Source organism: Engystomops pustulosus, chromosome 2 (assembly GCF_040894005.1).
Source record: "Engystomops pustulosus chromosome 2, aEngPut4.maternal, whole genome shotgun sequence".
NCBI classification, from domain to species: Eukaryota; Metazoa; Chordata; class Amphibia; order Anura; family Leptodactylidae; genus Engystomops; species Engystomops pustulosus.
In genome coordinates, this window is record NC_092412.1 from 209,651,019 (window position 1) to 209,668,221 (window position 17,203).

Consider the following 17,203-nt stretch of genomic DNA (forward strand, 5'->3'; position numbering starts at 1 on the left):
TATAAATTACAGTGACGTCATAACATATAATAAAGAACATACATTGGTAACACATAGGAGTTCCTGCAAGTACAACAAGTTGTAATGATAGGGACGTTCATTCCATGCTATGACAAGCTAGTGTAACCTTCTCAGCAGTAATGTAATCTTACACTTCCCAAAATAGTCCTTGTGGTGTTACACAAAACTGTGGGTCACAGCAGAGGAGAGTTTTTTGTTTTACAGTGTTTTACTAAATGGGCTACAGGTCCTCAATGTCATCTCATACTCTACTTGGAAGAACATCTACCACCAGGATAAAGGACTGACATACTGGTGTCTGCCCCTTCACTCTTCTTTTAGCTTCTTATGCCTTGTTTTTTGTTTTTTTTTTAAATTTTTGTTAAAATTATGAAAATGAACCTGAGGGGCTCCGGGCTCCATAGGTGTTCATGAAGCCTGGAGCTCTTCAGACTAATTTGCGTAATTTTAATTTTTCTTAAAAACAAGGGCATTGGAAGTTTAAAGAAGATCAGATCGTGCCATAGGTGGCACACACCAGTATGTCAGTGTGCTTGGTTTACAATCCTTCATCCTGGTGGTAGATGTCCTTTAACTAAAAACACTTTGCTCCCATTAATTTTAATTAAGAATGATATAAAGAGTTATTACCATCACAGGAACAAGTGATGTCGGATCAGTTTACTGACACAGTAAGCTGAGTACCGGTCACATATAGGGGCTCATTTACTAAGGGTCCGAACGGCGGACTTTCGTCGGGTTTCCCGAATATTTGCGTTTTGCGTCTAATTGCCCCAGGATTTTGGCACAGCGTTCGCATTTTGCCGCATCTGCACTGGCTCGCACGCGACACAAAATTGGGGTGCGGGCTGTCGGACAACTCGACGGATTCGGACAAACCGCGGAATTTAAAAAAGGATTTGTTTCGCAAGATCAAGCACTCACATGCACCAGGAAGAAGAAGGTGAACTCTGGTGGACCTCGGCGCAGCAGTGACACATGCAGGAACTCGGTCGCACAATGTTAGTGAATAGCGCTGGACCTGAATCCTCGTCGGACAACGCACCACGGGATCGCGACGGGACCAGGCAAGTAAATCTGCCCTGTTGTGTTTGAATTACTCTTAGAAAACGCAATAAAATTGCAGCAGAGAAGAGCATCTACTGACTGCAGATGCATTCAGACACAAATCCCTCGAGGGATAAGCAACACGTGTTTTGTATTGTTTCCAAACAAAACATGTTGCGCTCATTCATGATAGGATGAAGGATTGTACAATGACATACTGGCACGTGCCCCCTCTGACAGGATCCACTCTTCTTTAACCCCTTAAGGACGCAGGGTTTTTCGCCTCATTTCTCGCTCTCCAACTTCAAAAATCCATAACTTTTTCATTTTTCCGTGTACAGACCTGTGTGAGGGCTTATTTTGTGCGTAACAAATTTTACTTTCCCGTAATGTTATTTATTTTAACATGCCGTGTACTGCGAAGCTGAAAAAAAATTCCAAATGTGGAAAAATTGAAAAAAAAACGCACGTGCGTCACGTTCTTGTGGGCTCAGTTTTTACGACTTTCACTCTTCGCTCCAAATAACACGCCTACTTTATTCTTTGGTTCGGTGCGATCGCGGTGATACCAAATTTATACAGGTTTTATTGTGTTTTAATACATTTTCAAAAATTAAACGAATGTGTACAAAAAAGAAAAAAAATTTTTTGCCATCTTCTGACGCTAATAACTTTTTCATACTTTGGCGCACGGAAATGTGTGAGGGGTCATTTTTTGCGAAATGAGGCGACGTTTTCATTGCTACCGTTTTGAGGTCTGTGCGACATTTTGATCATTTTTTATTTCATTTTTTATGTTATGTAAAAAGGTGTAAAAGTCGCATTTCGGACATTTGGGCGCCATTTCCCGCCTCGGAGGTCACCGCCGGCCGTAACCGTTTTTATATTTTGATAGATCGGGCATTTTGGGACGCGGCGATACCTAATATGTCTGTGATTTTTACTGTTTGTTATGTTTTATATCCGTTCTAGGGAAAGGGGGGTGATTTGAACTTTTAATATTTTATTAATTTTTTTTATTTTTTAAACTTTTTTTTTTCTTTTTTTTTTCACTATCTTTTAGACCATCTAGGGTACATTAACCCTAGATGGTCAGATCGCTGCTACCATATACTGCAATACTTCTGTATTGCAATATATGGCATTTTTGCAGCACATTCATTACAATGAGCCACTGGCTCATTGTAACGAATATGCAGCTGCCAGATAGCCTCGTGTCAAGAGAAGACACGAGGCTACCATGGCAACTGATCGCCACCCCCCGATGACGTTCGGGGGCGTGGCGATCAAAAAAAAGATGGCGGCGCCCACGCGCCGCCGTCTTTTAAACGCCGCCTGCGACTTTGCAGGCGGCGTTTAGGGGGTTAATAGCCGCGATCGGTGCAAGCACCGACCGCGGTTATTAGCGGTGGGGGTTTTATGCATTTTGCAAAAACCCCCACCTTTGTATGAAGAGGACTCAGCCCGTGAGCCCTCTTCATACACTCCTTATACCTCTGCGCCGTAGAGCTACGGCGCAGAGCGTTAAGGAGTTAAGCTTATCATGCCCTTATTTTTATGAAAAATGAAAATTATGCAAATGGGTCTGAGGAGCTCCAGGCATCATGAACACCTATGATAGTAAGTGTTTAGGTCTTAACACAAGTGTTTTCAGGGGAATCTCCTCTCCAATGTGTTTGAATTGCGTTTATAAACCCCAATCAAACACAACACGTGACTGTGGCCTTTCAACTCTCTCCATTGGCTTTTATAGGACTTCAGGGAGTAGCCAGGACTTAAAAGTAAATGGAGAGAAACCCCAAATGTGCAGGGACCCTCTTCTTACATTACAGCCTTAAAGGAAATCTACAATCAAAATCAATCATGATAAACCAGGGGCACTTACTCATAGATCCAGGCACTGATCTTATCCTTCACCTCCTTCCCTCTAAAATGTTTTTTTAAATAATGCCATGAAGTAAGGAGGCCATAGATAACAAACATAAAAAGATCAGTGTCAAGGTGCCTGGATCTATGAGTAAGTGTCCTTGGTTTATCATGATGTATTTTGATGGTAGATTTTCTTCAAGAAAGGATATGCTGTAATAGTTCTCCAAGATAATAATACCATATATATATATATATATATATATATATATATATATATATATATATACATACACACATATAAAGTAAAATTCCCTTTAACCTGGCATCTAATGATTATCTGGTATTTGCAATCTCTTACGAGATTTCCTCTAAAATGTATATTCACTACACAAACATGGCAATCTAATAATCCAGTGTATTAGCGAATATATCACATTATAGATCTCATCAATACTGGATAAAAGGATATGAAGCACCCAGATTTCTCCAGGCGATAATCCTGATTCTTAGACCCCGGATGGGGTGCAGCTTATTGGTAAAAGCCAAGGTCCTGTATAAATATGGCAGAGGGACGAACATGATATCAGTTACTCATTTTCATTCACTCAGTTTATTTTAGATGATATAAAATGACACATATGTAACACTTTTGATGTAGCAATGAGGCACCCACTTGTGTTAGTGGCCCCCGTTAACATAAGTGGTCACACCATTTATCCATAAAATCTTTGCTTCCAATGTAAGCGGTCACTTTAAGCTTAATCTTTACCAGTTTGTCTTCATTCTACATTTTATGTTCTATATAATGTTTGATATCAATAGATATATATTTATATTGCTGTTTTTTTTTTTTTTAATTTAAATATTTGTGCACCATACAATTAAAAATATATGCAATTCATATAAAGTGTCTTTTAGAATTTCTACCACTAGGGGTCACTGTTGTACTTTATCCAGTGGCTTCAATTAAGCTGCACATAAGAAGCTAAAAATCACCAACAAAAGGTGAAATTCAGAAATCTCAGCTGCTTGTAAACAAAGAACACCTTCAATCACTGCTCCTATCACATTGCTTGTTACTATTTCTAGGAAAATGTAAACTAATCCGTAATCCTACTATGAAATACATCGACAATACTGAACCTTTAGGATGCAAAGTGAATGAGCAGTGCTGTCCATACTTTCCAATCAGAATCACTTTTCTAGGTATTCAAAAAATAAAAATATTCAATTGTTTGCTATGGGCATGGTCACCAGTCTCCTACCAAACACTGGCCTTGGTGTCATACTCTTACCATACACATTAGATGTACAGTGTGTCCCCTGCTGCTGTCGATTTTGGAAGGATCAACCAACCTCCTGGCCACCCCAAAATAAAATCCTCCTCCTTTCATAGATAGATTATAATTTATTGATATTCTTCTAGTATTGTCTCTTTTAAGTGGTCATAATCTTTGTTTCTCATGATAGGTAAGTAGAAGATGCTTCCTCTGGCCTGTTTTTTAACTACAGTAAAACTGAATGTGTTTTTTTGTATGAATGAAAAATAAAAAAAAGGCACAAATCATCTTAAATATCACACTTTCATACATTCGTAAAGTACAGCAAAAATAAAAGCGTTTCGTCACATTGAATGAACAGTACTTTGCATATGTCCTTTTCGAGTCATAGTCAAAGATCCAAGCTCATACAGTTTGTCTAAGAAGGTAACAGGAAGGACAAGAAGGTTTACACAGCTGTACAGGTATTTCAGAAATCTGAGATATAAGACATACTAAAAAAAAAAAAGAAAAAAACATAAAATTATAAAGCTTGTAAACAGACAATCGGAAATACACTTTATTCATGGAAAAATATCATAAAAAAGTACCACTCTGAAGTAAAACTGCCTGAGTTTCCTTCATGCGCAGTTTTAAGGAGGAACACTTGAGCACAACGTCGAGTCCACCGATATCCATGTGGGTAAGCACTAGAAAAGTCACCGGGGTGTCCTTGGTAGGATGAACCGCTGTTGTGCTTGTCGCGTTTGAGGCAAATTTTCAATCATTTGGCACCAAAAATATTTTGGCCTTGGAGGGAAGAACAGTCTGTGATTCTAGGACGTCTGATATGGGGTCTTTACATATTCGTTCTGGTTTCATTTGGATTGTAGAGATTTCTTAATTTCATTGACGTCCATCTAGAAAATAGAGATGTTTAGATAACCTTAAGAGTATCAACTGACTCATCTTATAGGCACATTCCCCTCATCCAGGCACATACATAGCTAAATCTTGTAGATGCCCTTTGGCACATTATGACCATTATGCCGCATGCCCATGAGACAGCTTGATTCGCTTTTGGGATTTCCCCCACCCAACCTCATATCACTGGATTTAAAATAAACAATCCTGTTTGATCCACTGATACGAGGTTCACTCCCAGAAAGTCCACAGAGCATTCTTCTAAGACCACTGATTCACCCGTTTCAACTTACTCTGGAGTGCTGCCTACTTTCTGTATATATATATATATATATATATATATATATATATATACACACACATATATTTATTTTATATCATGCTATTAAAAAAACTTCCTGTGTAAAGATCATTTCCCATAAATTCAGCAACGTTGTCCCTTAGAAATAAGTTGGTTGTCCCTGGATACAACCACCCCGAACTATGGCAGCGATGGCCACACAATTGTTATTGAGGTGTCTGATTACTTGGATTTAGCGTTCATCACAGGTCGGAAGCAGGACATTAAGTAACTCATGTTTTTTAGTGCAAATCTCTCCAGCAGTGGTGGTTGTATCCAAGGATAACTGTCATCTGTTTCTAAGCAACCATATGGCTGATTTTAAGGGAAATTATCTTCACACAGATACACTACTGTAATAACATCCAATTGAAGACATATCTGTATATGGCAGATGAATTAAATCAAATATAATTATTCACATGAGAATACCCCTTTAATTAACTGAGTACCTGTAATCGTAGCCGGATCTTTTTCTCTTCATCCAGCTCAGACAGTAATTGTTTAATTTCTTTTCTAAAAAATAAAAGGATAACAATGAAGCCATTTAATGATGGTAACATAACAGTAATAACTTTGCTTATGCTACATATAACACATTTAATATAACACATATAGCATATATTATATAAAGTAATATAAGGCCTACAGCTTAGAATGCGCCTTAGAATGTACAAATTATACATATTGTCAAATTTTAAATGTATTTTGTACTTTAATCTTCTGAAATCACGGACAATTAGGGATCTTTTTATAATCCCAATCTGATGCCAAACGTGACCATATGCCCTCTTTTGGGTGGTATTGCTAGTGTGTAGAAAAGAGTGCTTGGCTATGCCCTTCTAACAAACCATGGCTCAGGTGGACTTGGCACATCCATATATTTCATGGATGATCATTCATGTACAAGGCAAATTAACAAAAAAATTCCCTTTATGAAAGTATGATGACCACTATCTGATGACTTTCAAAGCTCCCACAATTTGGCTTACTTTTGCTGGTCCTTCATTGTTTCAATGATGCTTCTAAGCTCTTTGACTTGTGCCTGCAGCTCTTCTAGTGATAACTGGCCATGTTCAACTTTATGTCTTCCCTCAGAGCTACCAAAGGATGGAGAATTTGACCTGTGACTACTTGAGGTGACGGAGTGGAATGCTGAAGGGGCTCCAGGAGCTCCATGAGAGAAACTAACACTTGAAATCAAGCCTCCTGGTTTGGGGGGCAATGCAGCTCTGTTATCTGGAACCTAAAAAACAGAAAATGTGATTATTATAAAACTATTATATAAAAAACCTTCATCTAACTTTGCAAGTTCCTCACCACCACATTTCCTTCAGTGGGTGATGCTCAGAGATATTGAGGTCATCACCATTATGACAAAACCATTGACTATTTCATAGTTCTAGTAATTTAAGAATCAATGATACTACAGAGGACACTCCTGATGGTTTACCTGTGATGTAACACTGCGTGGGCCTTTCTTGGACGGGTCTATTGTTCTCTGTGGCAAGTGGTTGAGATCATCTTTGTCATCCTCTGGGCTTGGAGAGTCGAAGAAATCTGGACTGGAAAGGGATGACTACAAAAGAATCGGCTAAACGTCAATTGCATGTAATACATTTTGCATGGCATTAGAATACACACATGCATTCATCTCCTTTATTACGAGCACAGCCACAGGGGAGACTCTTTAGTGAAAATGAATTGACTTGAGAACAATACTAATAGCTTGGCTAAGTACTATATAGCCATAGTAGATCCCTTGGGGCCATTTGAGCTTTCTTCAACCCCAGTAAAAACTTAATTTCACAGCCTCCAAGCAGGAGAAGATGTTGCACATTCTGATAACTCTCCCTCTAGTCTAGATCTGCTACTGCAGAACACCTTTATGTTAGACGGCCCTTATAAATTACAGTCACATTGGCTGTCTATCTCTAGGCTGATGACTTCCCAGCATCACATGTCCTGTGGGCACATACCGATGTCAAAGACTGGGAAGGTGGGCGTCTCCCACTGGATTTCGGTCTTGAAGCAGTAGGATGACTAAGTTTCTCCCCAGTTGACACAAGGGAATCAAAACCTTCAACATCTGCAAGACAAAATACAGATATGGCAATACCTGGATAGACAGATAACTCATCTACAGACTGCGTGGAACGACAAGGGTATTTCTGGGACTCCTTACGAGCTGAGGGTTTGGGATTTTACTATGTTTTATGCTGACATCCAGTAATGTGTTTTCATGTAGGATTTTTTACTGTGATTTTAAACAGAATACTCTAACGCAGGGGGGCACAACCCACATGCGACCTGCAGAGCCTTAGTCTGTAGTCACACGCCGGACAACATCCTGTGTGAACACAAGGTGTAAGATGCGGGTGAAGGCACTCCTTCCCCACTTCCATTATTTTATTAACATCTCATTTCACCTGACTCAAGGACTACCTATGTATTCTTGGCTCTCCCTCTGATGAGGGAGGCGTGATTTTTTGTAATGCAAGGGCTCGTTTTTGGAGTGCCCTTATAAAGGCAGGAGTCTTGTGGGTGTTAGGGCAAGTCCACTAAGGCTACTCCCCAGCCCTGCATCAGTGTAAGGTATGAAATATTGGTATGGTAAGTTTGATTCTATTTTGGGTGTAGCGGACTAGAAAGCACCCTGGGTAGGTACACTCTCTACCAGTGCATCTCTTGCCTTACACCAGGTGCACCAGTCACTACTGATGTTTTGTAGATAATTTTGACTTGAGCCGGATATAGCTCTATAATAGTGATTTTTTGCATTTGGCACAGTGGAGAACAGGGGTGTCTTTTACATCACCCTTTGAGCGAGTATAACTAACAGTGTCTTTAGAGTTTTTTCAATAAACTTTCTATTTTAACCGTTCTGCTGCTATATTAGTTTGTAGAGGGACCCAAGAGCCCCCAGATACCAATGAGTGTTGCCATTAAGTTCTCACCACTCCTGGGTTGTCTCCTGCTCTGGCTTTTGATGCTGGGTGTATGTGCGCCTGTAGCAAGACTGGAGTGTGGTGAGTACATGTCGGCTGTTCTGTACTCACCGCTCTCAGGTCTCATCCTGCTCCAGGTGCTGCACAGCTTTGGGTCCTGATGCTGGCGCATAGAACCAGCATCAGGACCTAGTCCAGAGTGGCAGAAGAGGAGCGAGGAAAGGTGAGTATTTGTTGTTTTTCCTTTCTTTTTTTTTTACTTCTCTGGAACTCTTGTTTGTTATAGGTGAGCTCTGGGTCTCCGGTATTATATGTCCACTTTGAGACTCTCCTGTACTATAGGTCAGCTCTGGGGGATCTCCTGTATCATAGGTCTGCTCTCGGGGGTCTCCTGTATACCAATAAAGGTTTTGCACCCTTGCCCTAGGCCCTGTTTCACATGTCAGCAATTTGGTCAGTACTTTAATACCAAAACCAAGAGTGATACTTGAGAACAAGTATCATGTGTTTTGTACACACTCCTGGTTTTGGGTTACAAATACATAAAGAAGTTAATGAACAGCATATATGAACATGAAAGGAGCTTTAGCCTCAGATCTTATATGAACTTTCACATATAGATTACAATTCTGCTTTTGCTAATAGGTAATATGTACCTGGCAGATTTATGTACCTTAAAAGAAATGTGTCCTGTTTCATTGAATAAACCCATATCTAGTAACATGCCATACATTAAAAATTAACCTAAAGTAAAATATCTGCATGCATAATTCTACTGTATCATTAAAGTATAATAATAAGTCAGGGTGTAATCAGCAGCATAGCCAGATGGTTATATAAACCCACAATCCTTATTGCCAGCATGCGGCCACTACACAGGAGTCATCACAGTAGTAATAGAAACTTTACAAGCTGCAGACCATGAGCACTAACCACCAAGTAACACAGTAAAATGGAATGACAGGAAGAGTTAGATCACGGCATGGGGAGATCCTCGGGACAAGTGTTTTTGAAGGAAGACAACTGGTCAGAGAAATTTAAGAAATTAAAATGTTATGTCCCCTTGGAGCGAGATGAATGTAAAGCATCTCATGTTTATTCTGTCTGTCACATAGAGAAATAGCGAAACTGCATGTATGGGCACAAATTATACCAAACAGAGCAGTGGATTCAGCTTTCTTATAGCACATCCCCACAGCAAAAAATCATGCAAATGCAGTGTTGTGAGATTTTCTAAAAGCACTGTGGGGTATACCTGGCCATGGGCCACCGTAATGCTCCCTGCCTTTTCCAGCTATGTCATGAAGAATTGGTGATTCATCAAATCAATTCCAGAAATTTGCCATTTTAAATTAGAATAAGGTTATCATCTTACAATCCATATTAACCCTATCCCTGGCAGCCTTGCAATAATGGGGCAAGAGGAGGGCTCGGTGGGAGGGGCTGTAAGATGCGGATTATGCTCCTTCCACCCAGGTGAATGCAATCAGTCGATGGGACTGCTACATACAAATCGCAAAATGACAAGCGGGGAGATGTACCTGCTTCTTGGGATGAGGATTTGGCAGATGTGAAGGAAAAAGCTACGCAGGCATCTAATGAAACCAGCAAAGAGGCAACCAAGGATGGACAAAGGAGGACATAAAGAGAGCAGAGGGTTTTGAGGGGGAGGCAGTGGCATCTCTAGAAAAGAGGTAATATGTACAATGCATGTTTCATTCAAAGTGACCTGTCTGAGGTAGACCCCACTAGAAATTAGTAGTCCCCTTGGAAAGTAGTCATCTGCAAAAGAGGAGACAGCTGAGAAATAGTCTCTCCTGCCAGCATTCACCCCGGAAATCTGTGGGTAGACAGTCTTTCTTTAGAGGAGTTAAAAACATTCCCCTTTTACATACACCGAGATTTGGCCCAATATTTGGGAACTACTTTTTATTGGAACCGTCGTCCACTTAAAAAAATATGTTTAAAAAGGTACCGGCGATCATCTCGCAACCAAGATAACTCTGGTTTATCATTATCAGGGGACAAAAGCTTTTATACCGCACCATATATAATGGATTTTTGGCACTTTATTGTCCTACACACTTATTTTTGTAATTTTCCCTCTAAGACCAGGGCTACATAGAGAATTTTTGAAAAGCTATTAGTTGTTTCAAATTAATTGGTTTTGTAATGTAAAAAATGTATATTATTTTGACTTATTTAGCAAAAAAAAAAAAGAAAAGAAAGAAGTTAAAATAAAATTGTCAAAAAGTAAAAACAAAATCATTTCAATTTTAGTCCGTATCCTATAATCATGGGTAGGTGGCAAAGGTGATTATTTTCTATGCCCCATTTCCCCGGTATGTATACTAAGCACACAATTTATATCACGTTACATTAACTCACTTACTTCAAGCCTCTTCAACATCCCTTTATAGAATATGTAGGAATGACTGCACATTTCTGTTTGTGCTTCACAATGTGAACATTGTATCAATAATTACAGATGTGTCAAAATGCCACTGATATACACATAGTACAAGAAGATCAGTCCTCCCCCATATATGTATAATGCATTAAACATCGGAGAATAGACACCCACATAAAGCCTGCAGATATTAAGAGAAAAGAAGTAGAGAACTGATGAACTGCCCAATATGCAAAATGTATAAGCCACTATTAAAGCTGTCACTAACTCAGACTGTGAGCCACAATGTTCCACACCCTCCACACTGTTATGGGGGAACGTAAACTATTATATCCTAGTACTAAATTATTACATGAAGCCCACGCCAAAAACTAGGCCAATAGTGGTCAGGATAGTGTATTGGCTGAGAAGTTTGAGAACTAACATATATTATCCTATATTATCAAACTGCCAAGAAGCTCCTGCAAAAAATATGAAAAGTCCTTACACTATAGGTCAGTGATGGCAAACCTTTTAGAGACCGAGTGCCCAAACTACAACAAAGACCCACTTATTTATTGCAAAGTGCCAACACAGAAATTTAATTTGTGATTTATACTCCCTTCTCTGTCACAGTTTTCATTGATACCAGCACCCTGAGGACACCAATAAAGCAGCAAATAGTCCCAGGTACAGCTGTCACTTTAAAATAGCTCTGTGCACAGCAAGTCCTGGGCTGTCTGGGACTGCAGGAAGATACCTGGAGTCCTCTCTGGTGATGGCCTGAGTGCCCACAGAAAGGGCTCTGAGTGCCACCTCTGGCACCAGTGCTATAGGTTAGCCATCACTGCTATAGGTGATGAGATATTTTATCCGTTACATGAAGAACAATTGGCCGCACAGACCCCACTGACTTAAATTGGTTTTGTCTACTTTCCATTATGGCATCTATTATGAAAACCTAAAATTCATGTATATACCCTTTAAGGGGTTGAGCCCACTAAAGAAAAGGGGAAAAGTTACAAATGACGGGGGTCTGAACCCTGTGATTGTAGGGACTGGCAGAATAGGGTGACTTGTGAATGTGACCCTGGTATAAATGCACGACAGGCACTCTGCTCATCTCATAGAAGACCTTCAGTCCCCAGTTATGATAATCCAAGGGAGGACTATTAGTTGGGCCCCCAGCGATCTATAGCTTGACTTTTAATTTAATAAAACATAAAAACTCCAGGTATCTAAAAGAATATGAACAGAATGGTCTGTATTCTGCTTTTCATACTATACTGTTTCAATAGTAATGCACAATGTGGCATTGTAGAGGTTAAAATCAATTGTATCCCCCAGACATGTGGAGTCTACTCTAAACACTGAAGCGGAAACCTCACTGCACATCACTAAAATCAAGCTGTGGGTTTAATGAGTAATTACATGTTCACATGCATATCAAACCAACACATTTACTTACCTGTCCGAGGAGTTCACCCAAAGTGCATTGTTCCAACGATAATGCACTCTGCTGCACAATATCCTGCATGTGTCGTTTCCCCGCTCAGGCCGCCGGAGTTCACCTTCTTCTTCCCAGGGCATGTAAGTGCATGTCTTGCAACACAGTTAAATCCCGCGCTCAGTCCGAATCCGTCGAATCATCCAGCGGCACGCCTCCCGATGTCTGTCAGATGAAAGCCGCAATTGTGCCAAAATCCGATCACCTGCATCGCAATCCCCTTCTAAATACCTACCCAGCCATGCAATCCCCAAAACCGTCGGGAAAATGCGATCCGCGGACCCTTAGTAAATAAGCCCCATTATTGTAATTGTATAATTATAAATTATATATACAGAGTAAAAAAATTAATTTACTTTCTTTAATGGTTTTTCTTAGCAGTTGTATGTACAATTACCTAATGAGAAAAACCCATACTCCCCTGTACTTGGACAGTAACCATCCCCCTCCACCCAGTTCATGTGAATTAATGAGTAAATGTGTGACTTCTCCAGAAAATCCCTATATCTATGGCAAGCGGTCCCTATATCTATGGCATGTGGCATAAAGTTTTAAGGTGTAACAAAACTTTTGAAAAAATAGTCTAAATTCTAGGTACAGAAAGAATTAAATGCCTGATACACTGCTCACTGCAGGAGAAAGAGCAGAAGAAAGGCAATTAATAATCATTCTTTGTTTATATAGCTCCTACAGATTACGCAGCGCTGCACAGAGCTTGTCAAATTGGTCCCTGTCCCCAATGGGGCTCACAATCTAAACAACCTATCAGTATGTTTTGGAGGAAACAGAGGACCCAGAGGAAACTCACGCAAACATGGAGAGATCATACAAACTCTTTGCAGATGATGACCTGGATGGGAGTTGAACCCAGAACTCCAGCACCGCAAGGCAGAAGTGCTAACCACCGAGCCACCCACAAGCTTCTCTACTTAATGAAGGCTATTACAAAATGTACCATCATCACCTTATCTATTCACTTCTGAAATAAAAAAAAATGCTCCAAAAGTTTAGTTTGACTTTATGTGTGACGTGTAGGGACCAAATATTATCACATCTTCCACTGTTACAATTTAATTGTGAAAATGTATAAATACTGAAGTCTCATGCACTTTCTTCTCCCTCTACAGTAGTAGAACAGGGGGGTTAATGATATTTCTTTATCTGTAATTGGAAGGATATCATTTGTCACTTAGCTGCCAGTGTCATCAGTATTTGTCACACACATGCAGTAATACGGTGCTTTTAGTAATATAAATCAGAAACATCTCAGACACACAAAAACGTCACACTTAGACAAGGCGCCTAAACGGCAGATAAATAATAGTAGGGATCTGTTCTAAACGCTGTCAGATCTTTTTCTAGACACAACAAAAAAGTTTCCATTTTGTTAATGAAGCCACAAAGTCCCTTTAGTATTCAACAATCTTCTTGCAAATGATAGAAAGCTGAAATAATACACATGTGGAAACGGTGATGGTCTAGTAAAGGATTTGACAAATGAACAAAGCTACAATGCAAATGACATCTTCTAGGCAGCAATAAATCAGGATGGCAGCAGGAGAGAGAACCATGAGGTGCCAAAAGCGCTCTTCAATCATATGGCAGGAACCTAAAAACTATATAGCGCAGAACTTTCACTTACAAGCGGAGAGAAGACTTCCACTTCAAACATGCACTCTACAGCCCAAGACACTCATGGAAATGGATGAAAGCCTTACCCTCATCAAGTGAAGAAGAGTAGTTACCCATAGTAAAGAGATGAAGTGCAGAAAGCTTGATGGAAAATGAACAGGAAAAAAAAGCATCACTTATAATGGTAGAAATAATGACACCATACAGACAAAGTGGAGGAACACACGAAATATCACTACTTCCATATCTAGAGCTGTACGTCAATTAAAAAGATCAGTAAGGGTTTATTATACAGGTCCTTCTTAATGGACATCTGCCACCAGGATGAAGGATTGTAAACCAAGCACACTAAAATCCAGCTGTGTGCCCCCGATGGCAGGATCCACTCTTCTTTTAGCATCTTATTCCCTGTTTTTTTTTAAGGATTTTTAAATTATGCAAATAAGCCTGAGGGGCTCTGGGCTTCATAAGTTTAAATGAAGTCTGGAGGCCCACAGGCTCATTTGCATAATATTTAAAGCCTTTTATTCTTACAAAGAAGGGCATACCAAGCTTAAAGAAAAGTGCATCCTGACAGAAGGGGCATACACCTTGGTTTGCAATACTTCATCCTGGTGGTAGGTGTCCTTTAATGTTTCCTGATCAATGTTTTCCTGCTTATTACTTACTAAAGCATTTAAAAAACTACTTATAAAAGGGAACCTGTCACCAGCTTTTATCACAAACTACCAGTACCCTGTGGTAGGTTATTATATGTCCTTTCTAGAATCCCTCTTTTATGTAATATATCAACCTTTTACCTAAAAAATGAGTAGAAAAGAGTCTATATATTTGTCTGAGATGAGTCAAGTTTAGAGGCTGTAGAGGGATTGTCACTGCAGACGCCCCTATCTGTGGTTCTATAGTAAACATAGCACCTTTCAGATAGCATCAGGCTCATGGTTCTATGATCTAGAGAACCTGAGATACAGGCAGCTAAGGACCAAGCAGGAAATGTGACCTGCAGATAAAAATTCAATTCCCACCATTTTTTTAAGGGCAGAGGGCAAGCTAAAATATGAGATTCTTATCTTTAATATGACACCAAATGTTTCGGGTTAGTATAAAACTGTAGATGGGGTGTATGAATTAACACTCCCCCTGACCCCCTAAACTTGACTTATCTCAGGAAAATATGACCCTTTTCTGCTATTCATGTGATTTTGATATATATTTTTTTTCGGTAAATGGGTGATATAACACGAAAAAGTGGGTGGTCTAGAAAGGACATTGTATACCCTACCTGAGGGGCGTAGTAGTTTAATGTGCTAAAATCTAGGAGAGCCTCATTTATCTAGCAGTCTGTAATATAATCCTATCTTCTTTTCAGTCTCTGACAAAGAGGAAATTGAAGAGATGTTATTTACCAGTTTTCCCAACAATGGATCACCTGTCTTTATCATACATAAAATTACACAGAAAGTTTAAACAGATTCTTTTTATTTCTCTGTGTTAAGGTTCGCCATGATCTATACAGTTCAATTACAATGATCTGGAATAATAAGTCCCACAGGAAACCGTATGGTAAACAGAAGACTGATCCTGCGTTCTGCTCTGATTGAGACTCCCACTCAGTGCACATTTGTTTGTATTTGCTTATTGTTCTGCATTAGACAACTTTACTGCACAGTAAAAGCATTCTGATACATACTGACATCATCATCCATTATAGAAGTATTATGATATGTACAGACATCATCATCCATTATACTAGTGGAAAGATACCGGTATGTTCTACCATTATCATCCATTATACAAGTGGTCTGATATGTACCAACATCATCATCCATTATACAAGTATTATGATATGTACCAACATCATCATCCATTATACAAGTATTATGATATGTACTGACATCATCATCCATTATACAAGTATTATGATATGTACTGACATCATCATCCATTATACAAGTATTATGATATGTACAGACATCATCATCCATTATACTAGTGGAAAGATACCGGTATGTTCTACCATCATCATCCATTATACAAGTGGTCTGATATGTACCAACATCATCATCCATTATACAAGTATTATGATATGTACCAACATCATCATCCATTATACAAGTATTATGATATGTACCAACATCATCATCCATTATACAAGTATTATGATATGTACCAACATCATCATCCATTATACAAGTATTATGATATGTACCAACATCATCATCCATTATACAAGTATTATGATATGTACTGACATCATCATCCATTATACAAGTATTATGATATGTACCGACATCATCATCCATTATACAAGTATTATGATATGTACTGACATCATCATCCATTATACAAGTATTATGATATGTACCAACATCATCATCCATTATACAAGTATTATGATATGTACTGACATCACCATCCATTATACAAGTATTATGATATGTACCAACATCATCATCCATTATACAAGTATTATGATATGTACCAACATCATCATCCATTATACAAGTATTATGATATGTACTGACATCATCATCCATTATACAAGTATTATGATATGTACCGACATCATCATCATCCATTATACAAGTATTATGATATGTACCAACATCATCATCCATTATACAAGTATTATGATATGTACCAACATCATCATCCATTATACAAGTATTATGATATGTACTGACATCATCATCCATTATACAAGTATTATGATATGTACCGACATCATCATCCATTATACAAGTATTATGATATGTACTGACATCATCATCCATTATACAAGTATTATGATATGTACAGACATCATCATCCATTATACTAGTGGAAAGATACCGGTATGTTCTACCATCATCATCCATTATACAAGTGGTCTGATATGTACCAACATCATCATCCATTATACAAGTATTATGATATGTACCAACATCATCATCCATTATACAAGTATTATGATATGTACCAACATCATCATCCATTATACAAGTATTATGATATGTACCAACATCATCATCCATTATACAAGTATTATGATATGTACCAACATCATCATCCATTATACAAGTATTATGATATGTACTGACATCATCATCCATTATACAAGTATTATGATATGTACCGACATCATCATCCATTATACAAGTATTATGATATGTACTGACATCATCATCCATTATACAAGTATTATGATATGTACCAACATCATCATCCATTATACAAGTATTATGATATGTACTGACATCACCATCCATTATACAAGTATTATGATAT

The 17,203-nt window shown here is 38.7% G+C and overlaps 1 protein-coding gene across 2 annotated transcripts in view; it reads right to left on the minus strand.

Moving 5' to 3' along the window:
* Window positions 1-4,762: 4,762 nt before the first annotated feature.
* Window positions 4,763-17,203, minus strand: part of SH3KBP1 (SH3 domain containing kinase binding protein 1) — a 195,458-nt gene continuing 183,017 nt past the window's right edge. Inside the window, exons 15-20 of one of the 2 annotated variants that reach the window (XM_072137957.1) lie at window positions 14,023-14,077; window positions 7,440-7,549; window positions 6,914-7,039; window positions 6,453-6,706; window positions 5,913-5,976; window positions 4,763-5,116 (exon numbers count right to left, since the gene is read on the minus strand). In XM_072137957.1, coding sequence (XP_071994058.1) covers window positions 5,075-5,116; window positions 5,913-5,976; window positions 6,453-6,706; window positions 6,914-7,039; window positions 7,440-7,549; window positions 14,023-14,077 — 651 coding nt within the window. In that variant the 3' untranslated portion in view covers window positions 4,763-5,074. The remainder of the gene's footprint in view (window positions 5,117-5,912; window positions 5,977-6,452; window positions 6,707-6,913; window positions 7,040-7,439; window positions 7,550-14,022; window positions 14,078-17,203) is intronic. The other variant, XM_072137958.1, reaches the window with a different exon arrangement.